The following is a 15,688-nucleotide window of genomic DNA, read 5'->3' on the forward strand; positions in this document are numbered from 1 at the left end:
TTGTAATTTCTTCTTCTTCTTCTTTTCTCTTGTTACCGGATGCATTAACTTGTTATCTCGTCTAGAGGAGGGGGAACTTCTCACCGATCAGGGCTTAAGTGCTTGTCGATGGGCTTCTTTACATATTTTTGAGGGATTTCTTTCAGGCGTGCATTGATATCCATGGGCTTTTCTTTTTTTCCCCTACAGGTCTCTCCTTTTTGTGCATACTTGATACCACTTTCCTTTACGGTGTACTCTTTAAACTACTTTTCTTCGATACCTTTTTCTTTTCAAAAAAATTAAATTATTTAATATTCTTTAACTTCGACTTTTCTTCTCCGCTTTGTTTGAACCGTGATCGTGCAAACTCGTATTAACCGTGGCATCTCTAGCTGCGAAGTGTGGAGGCTAGATTTCAAGACTCCGGATCAAAACTCGAAACTAATGCCAAAAAATTTAAATGTTCAAAACATGTTACTCGTAACGGTAATTATAATTATTTAACCTTTTGCTTGTTTTGATATGTACATGCCGAATGAAGGGCGGTGGTATCTGAAATATATACTTTATGTGTGTGGAGTATTATACAAAAAAAGTTCAGCCCATTTTCTCGCGGAGTTGAAGAACCGATAGCCAATTTTTATCTTACGCCGAATTTTCAGAAAAAAACCGAGAAACCAAATTTTAAACACCTTTTCCAAATGCAATCTTCCATACAACTCGTAATCCCCTCTGTAAAAGTCTTTTACGCTTTCGCAGAGTCGAGTTCTTCTTCATGTTCGTCGTGCTCGTGCTCGTGCTCGTGATGCCGGAGGTTATGAGACGTCACTGCTTCGTGATTCGCCAGAACTTCCAATGACTCCCCGCCCTCTGCAACCTTGACCTTTGCAGCCTCCCCGGGTAGGATTTGGCCTTGGATTAATCTCATCGCTAGTGGATTCAACAATTGCTTCATGATCAGCCTCTGTAACGGTCTTGCGCCGTATTTTACGCTGTATCCTTTGTCTGCAAGCCATTGTTTCACACCATCTCCTAGCTCCAGGTTAATCCTTCTATCGTCTAGTTTCTGTTGGACTTCTTTCACTCTCAGGTCCACAATATCTGCGATAGATTCCTTTGATAGTCTCTGGAAGATGATGAATTCGTCGATTCGGTTTAGGAATTCTGGTGGATAGTGTCTTGCGACTTCGTCCGTGATTGCGGTTTTGATTTCATTTGGAATCTTGCCGGTTTCATCTCCTTCGGGGGCTTCTACCAGGATATTCTGTCCTAGGTTTGATGTGAATACAATGATTGTATTCCTGAAATCGACTTTTCGACCTTGACTGTCGGTGAGGTGCCCTGCATCTAGTACTTGAAGTAACAACAATGCGACGTCTTTATGCGCCTTTTCGAATTCGTCGAATAGAACAACAGAGTATGGTCTCCTCCTTACTGCTTCCGTCAATTGTCCCGCATCTTCGTAACCGACGTAACCGGCTGGAGCGCCGATGAGCCTGCTGACCGTGTGTTTATCCATAAACTCACTCATGTCGAATCGAATCACCGCATCTTCAGAGCTGAACAAAAAATTGGCGAGTTGACGGACGAGTAGAGTTTTCCCTACACCTGTGGGGCCGAGGAACATGAAGGATCCCGTAGGGCGGTTAAGACTTGTAAGACCCGCACGTTGGAGTCTGATTGCATCTGCGACTGCTTTTAGAGCTTCGGGTTGGCCTTTGACTTCCTTTGCGATTGTAGATTCCATCTGTACGAGTTTCTCGACCTCGCCTGCCATCATTTTTTCTGTGGGGATTCCGGTTGCACGGGAGACCACTCTTGCGATATCATCGGATGTGACCGAGTCGTGGAGCAGTCCGCCTTCTTTTTGCTTTGATGTTATGTCCTTTATTGTACGTTCGAGGCGTGGGATTGTGGAATAGCGAAGTTCGCTGGCCTTTGCAAAGTCGCCGGTACGTTGGGCGGCATCTAGTTCTGTTCTGGCGGCGTCTAGTTGCTCTTGGGTTGACTTTATACTGGCAATTTCGACTCTCTCTTCTTCCCAGATGGTGGTGAGGCGGGCGACTTCATCTTGTTTTTCCTGAAGTTGGGTTTGGAGTTTCTTCCGTCTTTCGACGCTAAGAACGTCTGTTTCCTTCTTGAGGGATTCCAGTTCAATTCGGATTGTTAGGATCTCCCGGTCGAGGACTTGGATTGGCTCGGGCTGTGATTCTTGTTGGAGCCTTAGTGCCGAACATGCTTCGTCCACTAGGTCGATTGCTTTGTCTGGTAGGAACCTGTCGGTGATGTAGCGATTGCCATATGTTGCGGCTGTAACTAATGCGCCGTCGGTGATACGGACACCATGGTGGACTTCGTATTTTTCTTTGATACCTCTGAGAATGCTGATGGTATCTTGAACTGTGGGTTCGCTGATTTGGACACTCTGGAATCGTCTTGCCAGGGCTACATCTTTCTCGATTGCTCGGTATTCATTCAAGGTTGTTGCACCGCAGCATTGGAACGATCCTCTGCTCAAAGCCGGTTTTAGCAAGTTAGAAGCGTCGATACTTCCTTCTACTTTACCCAAGCCGAGGAGATTATGTAGCTCGTCGATGAACAATATAACCTCTCCATTCGATTCCTCCACCTCTTTCATCACATTCTTCAACCGCTCTTCAAACTCTCCTCTAAACTTAGCACCTCCAATGAGTAATCCCAAATCCAGGGAGATAACCCTCTTATTCAACATCGAAGACGGAACGTCGCCTTGAACGATCCTTAACGCCAATCCCTCCACAATTGCTGTTTTTCCTACACCGGCCGGACCAACGATCACAGGATTATTCTTCGATCGACGGGAGAGGACTTGAATACACCGTCGAATCTCCCCTTCACGTCCTATTACTGGATCCAATTTTCCATCTCGAGCTCGAGCGGTTAGGTCCATGCCATAGGTTTCTAATGCGGAATTTTCGGGTTCGGAACCGAGATTCATTCGGTGGGTGCCACCCGGTGGGACGGGACCACGGTGGGTGGCGTAGGTTCGGTTATAGATGAAGGGAACGGCATGATTGAGTGATTGGGTTGATATCGCTGGGAGGATTGTACGGGTGAGGTTGGTTGTTCGAGGTGAGCGTAAGGATTGGGATTTGATGGATTGTGAAAGGTTTCTTGCTGCCCTTGAGGGCAGCCGGGATGTCGTTCGGGATAGCATGGTGGGGGTATATAGAAGCATTGAAGCCAAAGGGTCGGGTAAAGTGAAAGGAAAGGAGGTGACTGGGAACAAAAGATGAATTTATAGAAGAGAGAGAGTTATGGACCAGTCAGGCCATCATTGCATACAGGTAAAGACATCCACAGACTCCATCGAAAAGATATGATGATGATGTCTGAAACCCTTCGTCAAATGGTATCGTCTCGAACATTCGCGAAGTTCAAGCCAAGGGCTTCTGTGCAACGCATTCCCGGAACGCCAAGACAATGTGACATCTTCAGGCGGTCTTGGCTTCAAATCGGAACCTGAACCGCGATCTGGCCCAAATAATTTCATTTCGGATTTCGACACCAGGCAGCTTGGCTTCATTCGTTCGTTCGTTCATACTTCTTCAAAAGGCCTGGCACGGGTATATGTCACTTCGTTCCAGTTACTACTACCACTCCTCCGACGGAATCCAACTTGAAACGAAAGAAAATACCCAACAATGACGGCTGCTCGTCGCGTCAAGCTGCTCGGCATAGCGGCGTTTACTCTAATCATCATCTGCCTCTTCTGGGGCGTACGAACCACCAATTCTCCCATACACTACAATATATAACCTCAATACTAATTGACAATACTACGGAATAGTCACAAACCCGTATCGACCGCCGAATCGCCCAACAACTTCACAATGAAGAACGACATCGCCACAAGGAGGCGGTTAAGAACGGCTTCGACAGCGAAGACGAAGTACTAGAAAAGCAACTCAAGGCTCAGAGGTTAAGGGACGCTGAAATCGCTGCGAAGGAGAAGGCGAATGCGAAGGCTCCGAATCCGGGTGTTTGGGATGTGGCGACTGAGTTGGATGAGATTTTGAGGAGAAGTCCGAGTATGCATTATACGCTTGTTTCGGGGGGTTATTAGGTAGTACGGGGTGGATTATGCTAATGAAGGGGAAATAGTTATAATATTCTCGAAAACCTATTGCCCTTACTCGAAGGCGGCGAAGAGATTGTTACTGGATAAATATACAATTACCCCAGCGCCTTTCGTATGAACTCCCCTCCCAAATCGTCATATAAAGTACAATAGGACAGTTGCTTAATGACTAATATCTAGGTTGTTGAACTTGATAACCACGAACATGGCTCGGAAATCCAAGATGCGCTCTTAACGCAAACAGGACGAAGAACGGTCCCAAATATCCTAGTTTTGGGCAAGTCGATAGGCGGCAGTGATGATATCGCAGCATTGGAGTCAGAGGGCCAGCTCGTCGGGAGAGTAAAAAGCTTGGCGGGTAAGAGGGTGCAAATGGTCAGGACCTAATAATTTGATAATATTGAGACGGATCCTTGACTACTGCAAGGCGTTTTTTTATCCGAGGTATCTTTGTACGAAACGTTGTCTGTATAAATGATAAAATTGTGGCTTCTAGGAAGCAAGTAAACGTCCAAGTTAGTACGTTTGGGTTCCTCATAATTTGCACCTCATGTGCAGCGTAGTCCATTCACGGGGTAACATATCAAAGTCTTTCTAGACCAAGGTACCACTTCCCATCTGATGCCGAATCCCAATCTGATATCAAACCCCCAGAGCTAAATTGAACCGATATATTTCCGGCGGCCACTATAAATTCCCCCTTCCTAAAATTCTGGAGGTTTTCTAGAAGGGAAAACTTTGGTGAAGTCTCTGGGTGGAATGGTCCGAAAAGTTCTTCCCGGAGAACGAAACTACTTTAACTGTTACGTGATTTAGTGAAATGTAACATGCAGGGTCTTAAGATCTTCAAAGAACCATGGGACGAAATACGCCCAGTCACGCTTGTAATAAACAAGCTTTCTAGTGTATGCAAAGCACGATATCCAATACCATGGCATAAAGTCCTGTAGTCAAAAATCCTATGACCTTGGGAAATAATATCCCCTCGATAAAAGTGTTCCAACCCCTTCCCTGGATATTCCAGAACCGTCATATCCGGTCAATCAGATCAGCCATAATTACACAATATCATATCAACCCTTGGGGAAAGGTCTTGGAAATAAGATTTCCGTTGCTAATGGGCATGTCTCTCGCCAAAGTTTCACCAAGTTCGCCAGAAAAGCTGAAAAAAAAAAAAAAAAAACACCGTGCTACATGCGTTGGAATATCGGAGAGGAACTGTCCGAGACATGACTTTAGGCTGCGGTATACTAGTAGACGAAGTCCTGGTCTTCGAGTGGGGATTTCATATGATTTCCAATTCTACCAAACCCCACAGCATGGGGTTCGGACGAGAGGGTTTTGGTTCGGCTGGGGTATATCTGGGAATCGATATAGGACAGAGTCCGATGTGATTGATACCGAATAACCCCTGGTCGATGAGGCTATCCGATACTTTGTTCGGGCTAATATAGTAGATATCCTGATATCTGATCATAGGATGGTATCTTTTCGATCTTAAGATCTTTCATAACTGCATAGACCAAAGCTTTAAAGCCTCCTCCGAAACTTGTTAGATCACGATCATATTTTCTACTCTGTCCTTGATATTGGGAATTTTTGTATCCAGAGAACTCGGCGAAGACATCACAGCAGGTGAGCAGAATAAAGCTCTGTTTTTGATCTAATATCCAAGATACTGAGCTACTAACTTTAGCATTTACTTCAAATAGTTTGTACAAAGTTAACGACAAAATGCATCACGGTTTCAGACACCCAGAAGCCCATATGGAGACTCTCACAATGTTTCCTACTACTCCCGCTTCCACCGCCAGCTCCTCAATCTCGATCACAACTCCCACTTCCATCCCCGCCACTACACCCGAACCCAGAACCCACCAGAAGATACCTAGACGGTGGTATAAAGGCGATTGCTTCCCCGTCGAACCCCAAGCACGGAATACAAAAACCAATGCTGGGTCCCAGTCTACAACGAATCCCTCATAGACAACGAAATCGCATAATCACCAGTACTCTGTTGTTACGGTCGGCTCGACGTCGTCGAGTTGTGGATATCAATGTATAACGAACTTTACAGAAGACCATGGTGGGGATATTAAGTATACTGCTCATATTAAGTGGTGGGCGAAGTGTTTGCGTCAATCGCCTTTGCGGCTTGATCCTATACCTTATTTATAATCCGCCTGTGAATCGGACGTTGGAGGTTGGGATGGCGATGTGTGTGGATCGGCCGAGTCCGAGTATGGTGGGGGTAGAACCACAGTGGGGCAGAAGTTATTGGTTATTATGCTTTTATGGGGTGGTTTTGCCTTGGGTTATGGTATAATCAGGATAGAGGAGATTTTGTGTATTGCAGCGTACCGTTGTTTTGTAAATAAGTGTATATAAGTATTTCGCCCATATATCTCTTCTTTCTTAGATGTATTTCCAATTGTACATGTCTGCGTGGCTATAAGCTAAGATTTTTAATCTCCCTAACGTTGAAACTATTGGATTTTATAAGGCTTGGGAAATCTTGGTTTACGTATAAGATGAGAGAATTGATCTAAATTTCCTTAATTCGTGAAACATACGTCTACATGGACAGTTAAAGATGGTATCCAAGGCCGGCCTCTACAGGTCAAACCCCGAACCTGTTGTTAATGTTGAGGTACTAGCTGGGTTCTGGCGAACTCCGGAGTCTTTACGGAAATCGCGACGGTAGCTTAAGCTGCCTTGTTCATTACAGATGTTTCTCATTAAATTTTTACTTTGATTGAAGGATAAATTTTCGTATCAATGAGAAATATCAAGAACGGGTTCGGTTCTCAATATCTTTAAAATTTTGGTGTTCTATCCAAAGACGTCTGATGCACGTGTATACGCTACAAGGATGATCTCGACTCCCCGCTGAGCAGAAAAAAGCGTCCGTAAACTAAAACCCTAGCAATTAGAGCGTTCATTAATTCTTCTGGGATAAAGTGATTGCAAGTAGTCTAACTTTACGGAGTAGCCCGAATTTAGCTTTGAAATATTTCCCTGGTCTATGGTCATATATGCATATAAAAACCCAACGTTCTACAACTCGCGTGCGTATGGAGTTATTATCCACGCTCCAAGGAATAAAAACTGATATTAAAAAAAGACAAAGAAAAGACATTGTCGAAAGTAATGTAAGCTGTGTACATTTGGGTTACACGTGTGACTAGAATCTAGAAGTTGGAATATAACGACACTCTTCCACAGCAAGTTCGAGATCCCATGTATGCCCGAGAATCATTCGGTCAAATAGGTGGTGAAAATGTAAAACTCCGGGAATTTGAGCATTTCTAAAGCGTATTGACGTCCAAGGTCAAGCTTGGGGTCTTCTTTCAAAGTTTCTTCAAGGAGTACCAACTTCGAATACATCCGATGGACTGAAATAATAAAAGCAAGAATCTGCTCAGTATTCGCCCTAGATCACTGGTATAGTTCAAAAATTAGGCTAAAGCTTGGAGATCCGCGAGATACTGAGTTTTCATGGATCAGATAACTCTATAGATCTACCTCAAAGGTTGGTTTCCCTTCTCGTAGCGCTGAAATGTTCGTTACGTGGTATGCTTAGAACATACAGACACTTGATTCTGCATGCGGAACCTCGCGTTATATATCCCTCTCGTTTTGCAACGTTAGTACTCAGAACTCGGCGTTGGGTTGAACATACAAACCCAAACTTTCGTCTCCTCATCTGGTTTGGCAATCTCTTTAATCTGCAATTTCTTCCGCCAGGTCTGGGTACGGGACAAAATTTCTTCCCTAGAGCGGCATTTCTTTGTTAATACCGTTCGTGTTAGTCGCTCCCGTGATCGGTGATCGGTGCTTTCGCTAACATGTCGGCGTCCTCAAATTTAGGTTCGAGAATTCCACTCTGCGGCAGTTCGCGTCTATTTAACCAGGCCAACCGCTATTGATCGTCCCCGACAGCTGAAAGGCCCCCAAAATCCAAAAAGTTATATTTATAGCGTTGATTTTCAACCCGGTGTCCTTACTTTCAATCTAGTCCTACTGCCCTTCCCCAGTCTTTCATAATGGATTGCGAAAAGACCTTCCGAGTCATAATCAAGGCTATCAAGAGCACCTCTCTCGAGTGTTCGACAATCAGCTTCGAAAACGTCAGTGACGCGGACGCAGAGACTATCTATGATAGTTTGTATCACCCGATCAACAACCTTGAATCGAGGCATTTCCGGTTTGCTACCCGAGAGATAATATTTTATTGTCTAGCCGCTAATAGCTTCTCGGCAGGTATAATTTCAACAGTCTTACTAAAACGTTAACCGTCAAGATGCCGTCCGAAATTCATGAAGTTGGCCTCGGTTGGATGTTCTCATTCTGCTCCTGGAGAGAATCAATGCCACCCTCGTCGGAAACAGACATCGAAGTCCTTGCGTCCCCAAGTAAGTCTCTTCCCGTTTGAAAGAACTTGCCATGTTGAAACAACAATCCCTTGTTTCTTCAAGCAACCGGCTGACAAATATATTAGAATTCGACAAATTTGACCCCCCATACCAAAACTCTATCAAAGAACCGGATGGCTTGTTTCGAGTTTTTGGATCGAATTTCCCATCTGTTGTTCTGGAAGTGGGATGGAGCGAGACATGGACGAAACTCAAATTAGATCGTGATCTTTGGTTAAATGGAAGTGGTGGCGTAGCTCCAGTCGTAATATTGATAAATTTCACAAAGACCAGTCGGGGGGTGAAGGGGGTTGTTGAACTAGCCTCCCGCAGAAACAGCGAACAAGTTATCCAGTCCAAGGTATGATAGGGCCGTATTCTTGAACAGATCGACAGAAACCTGACATGTTCTACATAGCCTATCTGGCCGGTACCATCAGCAGGGACGGAGGACCCCTTCATTCTACTCGGAGAGTTGTACGGTTCGCATCTACCAGCTGAATACGATCCTAGCACTAAACTTTATTTCAAGATGTCGGTTCTCCGGTCTAGAGGCGAGAGACGTTTGACGGAACTATCTCTCTCGGCTTGCGCCTAAGACTTCTAACTACCAAACTTTGCACCGCTAAATGCTTCTCAGATAGAGAGGCTTAGAGTCGTAAACGTTGCTAGAAGTAACATTATAGCGAATATATGTCTTCCGGTCGTGTTAACTTAATAGACATTTACATTTTTCGGATTCATCAGCCCTAAGAAGTCAATCTCAGGATTGAAGTATTTCCAGTACGGACCAACTGGATATACGATATGGAATCGACGTCTAAAAAGGAGAGAATGGATATATAATGCGTAATAAAAAATCATATCGTACTTATTCGGTTAGATTGTATGAGTTAGTATGTAAATATAGAATTCGTTCAACATGAGGTGCAGTGTCGTTCTTCGAGCCGCAACTGTTGCATTATCTGTGTTGGAAAAGGTGGTGGGTCAATTTAAAGTGCTAAATAAAAGCAAACTAAGGACGAGATGAGGCTGTGGTCTCAGCAGGCGAGCGGCTGCGGCTGTGCTGATCTGATAGAAATGATTCTCCTCCGGGCACCGGACACTTTGATACTGGCATGATCATGATCCTGCCGTTTGGATTCATCATCTGCCATGTACGTAGGCAGCAGGCCTGATATTTTTTCTGCTCTCGTAGTCGCGCCGGCCGGTGTGCCGTCGCTAGGTTGCAGTTACCGGTAGCAGACCAGCTAGCGGCGGAGGACCCTGGCTGAAAATGTCAAAGGTAGTCGTAATCGATGTCACGGTGCTGGTCAGCCGCCGATGGGAGAGATTCCGTTGTCGACGGGAAGCAATGCATCTGCAGTGCATGATAGATATTGATCTATGGGTCGCCCCGGGCTGGCCAAAATTAAACCACCGAAAGATTAATCCGCAGGCACGGCCTGAGAGTCTATTAGTTAATTAGACGATGGGATTCTGCAGGCCCCAGAGAAAGGGCATCGAATTCTGCAGCTCGAAATGCAATACCTGGGGGAGAGATCTGGGCCGGGGTGCACTCTTGGGGGCTAAGCTTTTGTTTCATCCCGTCCACTGTCGACTGGAAAGTGAACGCTGTCATTTCCTAGAAGCCATAGTTAATACCGAAGTATCTTGATCTTAAAAGATGGAAGGACTTACTTAATCTTATAATTACGGGGGAAAGAGACTCCTGAATGCTACTTGGGTATTATAGTATAATATAACTGTTGCTATTTCGAGCCATGGCTGTTGAGGTTGTGGCGGTTTAGTCAGTGCCCCATACAAGAACGCTTTCTCATTTCCAACTTGCGTCACTTCATCTCCTGTCCCTCAGCTCCCTCTCTTCTACTTCTACTTCTACTCTACTTCTTCCGCTTCCACTTCCACTTCCCCCTCTCCTTCTCTCCAACCACTCATCCCTGACCATCCGACTCCTCTTATCCACAACTGCCATCTCCCGCCGACCGTCCGTATCGCCTCCTATTCGGAACCTTCTGTTTGTTCGAGCTGCCGTCTATCATTTAAAACCCCAGGTCTTCAGTCCTCGCCGGCGTCACATCAGTCAGTCCGTCAAGACACGCCATCCCTCGTGCAAACCGTCTCACACGCTTTATCTGCCGTCGAAAAGTGCCGTAATCCACTCTTCCGTCAATTAAGTATCTCGCGAACCTTCCTTCCCGGTTTCGCGGCTGCCAAAACGCCGATACACGTCGTCTTCTCACCTTCCCAAAGTCCGCAACCGTGGCTTCCAAAACTGCCACCCTTCTCTCACCGACGAATATGCCCGACGGTGGTCCTTCAAGACTGCACTCAGGCTCCGTATCTAAAGGCCGACGGAGACGGTCTAGCAGTATCATTTACGTTGAGCCACCAGAGACGATCGAGCAGCTTTCGGATCAGGTCGCGTTGCCGAACCTGAATGCCAACTGGGTCAATAATAAAGGTTAGTTTTTGAGACATCGGTGCCGGAGACAGCGGGAATACTGGAAAAAGAAGGAACTGAAAGCTGGGTCGTATCCGCTTCCCAGGAAGGAAGATCGGAGAGAATTCCAAGCTTCCCGAAGTGATCCACCTGGAACCGGGTAGATAAAAGTGAAGTCAGGAAAGTTACTAACAGCCAACGAAAAATAGGTGCCTGGCTAATTCATCCAGTATGTATTGCTGGTTTGAAGATATTCTATGACACAATACCTGGAGTTTCACAGGAAACAAGCTGGACGTTGACCAATATCACCTACATGGTTGTACGTAAACCTTACCAATGTCATCCGACAATGACATCCAGAGGCTGACACATAGCATTATCGAAACCTCAGGCTACTTATCTTATGTTTCATTATGTCCAAGGTATCCCGTTTGAATTCAACTCGGGTGCATATGACAACCTCAATATGTGGGAGCAAATGGACAATGGCGACCAGTACACACCCTCAAAGAAGTTCCTGACGTCCATGCCGATATTACTATTCCTCCTCTCTACGCACTATACGCATTACGATTTAACATTCTTTGTCGTCAACTGTATGGCATTGATGAGTGTTATCATACCGAAGCTTCCAAGTGTATGTCTTAGATCTCAGATACCCATATCTTCTATCGAATGTATGAACCAAGCTAATCCTGGGTCTTGGCTAGTTCCATCGAATGCGAGTCGTTATGCCATGGAGCCAAACGATCGAAGAGGTCGACGGCGAATAACCATCCTAGCCGGCTTCCTTTAATTTTTAACACGCATTTCTGGGTCGTTTTTGCTTTCCGCACGTTTGGTTTAGAAGAGCATCTTGTCGAGGTTTCTGTATACCGTCAGCAAATTAGAGCCGTCGGTCATTTGAGAAGCCTGGCATTTCGTTTTTTGTCTGTTGTTTGGTTTTTCCTTCTCGTCTCTGTCCAAAATATCGGCGTACTGTACAGCTTTTGTCGCTTTGCCCCTTACCCCCCCTCCTTTCTTTTGTTTGTCGGCCCAGTTCAAACGATGGATCTCTCTGTGTTTATTTTCGGGGAAAGAGGGGATCTTGAGTGTTTCACAGGGTAGTGGGAGGGTTTATTCTGGCCGGAGAATGGCCAACATATCAAACTCAGGATTCGGCGACTGGGATATGCCTGGAGTGAACACAAACACCATTAGCAGGGCGGCAATGGTGATAGATTGATGGTTCTTCTTTTGAATCAAAGTTACCATGCACATGCATTGCTATTTTCTTGTCTTTTCTCCTTTACTTGAAGTCCTCTCTCAGCCTGTGGGAGAGTAAGGCTGCCGGGCTACTACCACTGTGGATATAGATGCTACTGTCATACTCGAACTCTGCCAAGCTGGTACGATTCAGATGATTCTCTGAATAAGTACCTTCTGCTGTTATATATTCCTATTCAATTGAGTCTGTAGTCGTTCGTATACCTTTGATGGGTAGTCCGTTATAGAAGTGTGACCTGGTATCAATTGATGTGACTGTGGGGAGGACCCTTGCTGGGATGCAGGAACCAAGCCTTCGTGGTTCGGAACTCGGTTTTGGCACCTAATAATAGGTAGCCCCAATCAATCAACCAGATCTTCAACCTCACCACCTCACCAAGTCTCCACATTCGCTCATCACGCGACGTATCCCCCACCGGATCAGCCTTGGAAAGCTGGATATGGGTTTTATGGTTTTATAGGTCCCAACAGCTCGAGATACTATCGTTACTACAAGTCGCGTATCCCTTCCTACCGCACCGCGCCTCCCACGGCCTAAACCTCTACCATCGCCCACCATGAACACACACACACCAATGGCGGCCCCTCCACACGGCGGCATGACCCCCGGCAACCTTCCAACATTTCCTTTCTCCCCAGCGGTCTCACAGGCCCTCGCTGGTTCATCACCCCACCCGAACCTGAAAAAGTCACCACATAGCTCCGCGCTTGCGCCATCGTTATCGAGCAGTGGCTTGCAATTCGGTTCTCCTGCGAGTTCTACGGCGGGCACCAAGTATCTAAACTCGTTAAACTCGTTATTAGGCGCCGATGGAAGCGGATCCGGTGTCGTTGTCGGAGGAGGGGAGGACAAAGAACGGAGTAAGCTTAAGAAGGTACTCAAAGTTCTAAAAAGTCGGCCCGGGAAGATTTCGGAGGAAGGGATTAAGAGGGTCGCTCGGAGAGCTGGGTGAGTTTTATTCCATGAAGCTATCTTCTATCCGTATAAAGTCTGTGATGATGTGGTTAGTTTGGCTAATCGGTGTCTCGTTGAATAGAATGCAATATCACACTGATAGTACCACACTTGTGAAAGGTGTTCACACGTTGATAATATCAGGTATTATAGTGGTAGTAGATGTAGACTTCAAAGGCGCAGCTGTCTCGCGCGTCACCCTCTCTTTCGCCGAAACTTCAGGTCCCACAGCCGAATTCTCAGACCGAGCTGCCAAAATCCTCGAAAATACGCTCATCTCCCTGCCATCGTCACCACCATCATCTTCACAGGCTACAAACCCTTCAACCGCGAACTACAGTATAACCTCTTCCCTGGCGCAATTCGCTGATAATCTCGAGCGTTTCGCCAGGTCAGACCGACTCAGCCATCTTCCTTCTCTGAATTGCTTCAGTGCTGTAACGGGACTTTACGTTTCCATGATGAAGATTTGGGAGAAGGAAGTGGTGAGGTTCGGTGGGGAGGTTGAAGCCATGTGTAAAGGGATGGGGAGGCCGGGGATGCATTTGAGAGGCAAAGTAGGGTTTTGCATTGATTATTGGAAGGAGAGAAGGTTTATTAGTGAGAGGAAGGAAGGGAAGGGGAAAGGACGAGAGGATGGGAAGGAGAGTGGAAAGTTTTGGAGGGTGGTGATCGATGTTGATGAGTTGCCGAATGAAGGGTATATTACGCCGGTTAGGAATTCGGAGGATTGGGTGTCGGATAATGTCCTGAAGGGGTAGGTTGTTACTTCTTATGGTGGTGGGAGCGATGAGAGAGATGGCTAACGTTGGGGATATAGATCGGAGGGTCTCTTCGGTACGACTGACACTCACGAGATCGACTGGATTGAACCACCGCTGAATAACTACGAACCAGCTACAAAATCTGAAGTTCTAGCCCGACTGAATAACACCCGCTTCATTGCGAAGCTAGACCCTCCGGTTGTCATTAGTTTGCAAGATGAAGTCGAGATTCTAAATGCAGCCGGAGCATCTACAATGTCGCAGGTTATGCCTGGGCCGTTAGAAGGAGTGTTATGTCCCAAGATCAAGGGCGGGAAGGAGCCACCGGTGAATGGCAGAAAGGTTTACGCAGGAAAGGAAAAGGAAAGTGCAGAACACACTTATAATTTGAATACATTGAGGCCGGCGTACGGGCGAGTGTTGGAGGAGATTCCGTTTTCGCATCCGAGGCAGCTGGGAGCTATTTTCCAGGTTTGTATACCCTATTTTTTCTCTTCTACTGCATTCCGATTTAGGCATGGCAGGTGCTAATATCAATGGTAATAGATCCTACGAAAATACGCCTGCTTCAGCACAATATTCCACAGCGCATTCCCAGAAGATCTATCACCGCCATCATCGCAACCGATTCAACAACCGCAGCAACAACCAGATGTAATGGACATAGATGATTTCCTTTCCGATTCCATCCCCGCTAAACTAGCTGTGCCGGTCGATATATCAATGAACACCCTCCCACTAGGCTATTCGTTGATATTCCCATACGACAACGAAAGTATCAGCCAGATTGAGATTAATATACTCAACAACGCGGAACTGCAGATATTGGCCGTTAACGGAGGGGTGGCGATGGCAGAGGTGGAGAGTGTTAAGAAGGTGGTAGAGGTTACGGAGGATGTGGGGATTTTGGTGGAGTGGATTAGGAAGAAAGGAGGTAGGGATGCTGGCGGGGAGGCTATGGTTGAGTAACATATTTACCTGGCTATAGGGCTTCAGGAAGTTGGATCTATCCCGTAAACCGAATTTCTACCCGTTAGAGGGTTCGGACGATAATGTAAGTCTTTTTTAGATGGGATGTTCGAAAGATGGGAATGGTGTTTTTGTTGGATACCCACTTCGGCGTATTTATATTGATGCATATGCATAGCTACAAGCTAGCCGTTTAATGACAATGTTAAACACGATCTAGCTTTGACATGGCATTCTCTACGTGGACTCGGCGTCTCCTGATATACTTGCTGGGTGCTCAAGGTCAATAAAATGCAGACAATTGATCACGTCTAACATATATATCATGATCCTCTTTGGTTGGGTTGGCTACTTAAGAGGTATGATGGCCTCCGGCATCGATCCCGAGTTGACAATGGATTATTGTTGGGGGGTTTGTGATGATAATATACTCGTGTTCTATCCGTTCTCACATCCTCGATATCCAATGTCAAGGACTTGCGTTGAAATTTGTTGCATTCCGCACCCTCCCCCTTAGTTTCCGAGAGGACAGGATCTAAGGATCGATCAAAGATTGATTTTATATTCGAATCTACAATCTATCTACCGGTCGGAGGTATAATCGAACCTGAATATGGACAGTATTCTATTGTAGTAGGGATCCGGCCGGCTTGGCTACTGCGTTGCGAGGACTGAACATACAACGCAAAAGCCATGTTCACAAGCCCGAGCTTGGGTATGGAAGCTGTTCAAGTTATCTCCACGGTGTCTAGATCTCGAGTGATATGATAT

General features: G+C 45.9%; 6 protein-coding genes across 6 annotated transcripts; 5 read left to right on the forward strand and 1 right to left on the reverse strand.

Annotated features, from left to right (window-relative positions):
* Positions 1-727: 727 nt before the first annotated feature.
* On the reverse strand, positions 728-3,178 carry DFL_005662 (uncharacterized protein; the record flags this gene model as incomplete). Its single annotated transcript, XM_067634955.1, has 1 exon — positions 728-3,178. One exon carries the CDS (start codon positions 3,176-3,178, stop codon positions 728-730), a length of 2,451 nt encoding a protein of 816 aa, XP_067489434.1.
* A 487-nt stretch (positions 3,179-3,665) lies between these two features.
* Positions 3,666-4,489, forward strand: DFL_005663 (uncharacterized protein; the record flags this gene model as incomplete). Its single annotated transcript, XM_067634956.1, has 4 exons — positions 3,666-3,740; positions 3,812-4,052; positions 4,126-4,214; positions 4,283-4,489. 4 exons carry the CDS (start codon positions 3,666-3,668, stop codon positions 4,487-4,489), a joined length of 612 nt encoding a protein of 203 aa, XP_067489435.1.
* A 1,093-nt stretch (positions 4,490-5,582) lies between these two features.
* Positions 5,583-6,088, forward strand: DFL_005664 (uncharacterized protein; the record flags this gene model as incomplete). The annotated part of the gene is made up of 3 exons (XM_067634957.1): positions 5,583-5,585; positions 5,712-5,737; positions 5,815-6,088. The coding sequence occupies 3 exons, from the start codon at positions 5,583-5,585 to the stop codon at positions 6,086-6,088; spliced, it is 303 nt and encodes a 100-aa protein (XP_067489436.1).
* Positions 6,089-8,148: 2,060 nt separating this feature from the next.
* Positions 8,149-9,115, forward strand: DFL_005665 (uncharacterized protein; the record flags this gene model as incomplete). Its single annotated transcript, XM_067634958.1, has 4 exons — positions 8,149-8,309; positions 8,366-8,517; positions 8,604-8,878; positions 8,936-9,115. The coding sequence occupies 4 exons, from the start codon at positions 8,149-8,151 to the stop codon at positions 9,113-9,115; spliced, it is 768 nt and encodes a 255-aa protein (XP_067489437.1).
* Positions 9,116-10,818: 1,703 nt separating this feature from the next.
* On the forward strand, positions 10,819-11,736 carry DFL_005666 (uncharacterized protein; the record flags this gene model as incomplete). The annotated part of the gene is made up of 4 exons (XM_067634959.1): positions 10,819-10,981; positions 11,170-11,282; positions 11,355-11,600; positions 11,674-11,736. 4 exons carry the CDS (start codon positions 10,819-10,821, stop codon positions 11,734-11,736), a joined length of 585 nt encoding a protein of 194 aa, XP_067489438.1.
* Positions 11,737-12,786: 1,050 nt separating this feature from the next.
* Positions 12,787-14,917, forward strand: DFL_005667 (uncharacterized protein; the record flags this gene model as incomplete). The annotated part of the gene is made up of 4 exons (XM_067634960.1): positions 12,787-13,178; positions 13,267-13,941; positions 14,005-14,419; positions 14,495-14,917. The coding sequence occupies 4 exons, from the start codon at positions 12,787-12,789 to the stop codon at positions 14,915-14,917; spliced, it is 1,905 nt and encodes a 634-aa protein (XP_067489439.1).
* Between the last annotated feature and the right edge of the window lie 771 nt (positions 14,918-15,688).

Source organism: Arthrobotrys flagrans, assembly GCF_004000055.1.
Source record: "Arthrobotrys flagrans strain CBS H-5679 chromosome Unknown unitig_9, whole genome shotgun sequence".
Classification (NCBI taxonomy): Eukaryota; Fungi; Ascomycota; class Orbiliomycetes; order Orbiliales; family Orbiliaceae; genus Arthrobotrys; species Arthrobotrys flagrans.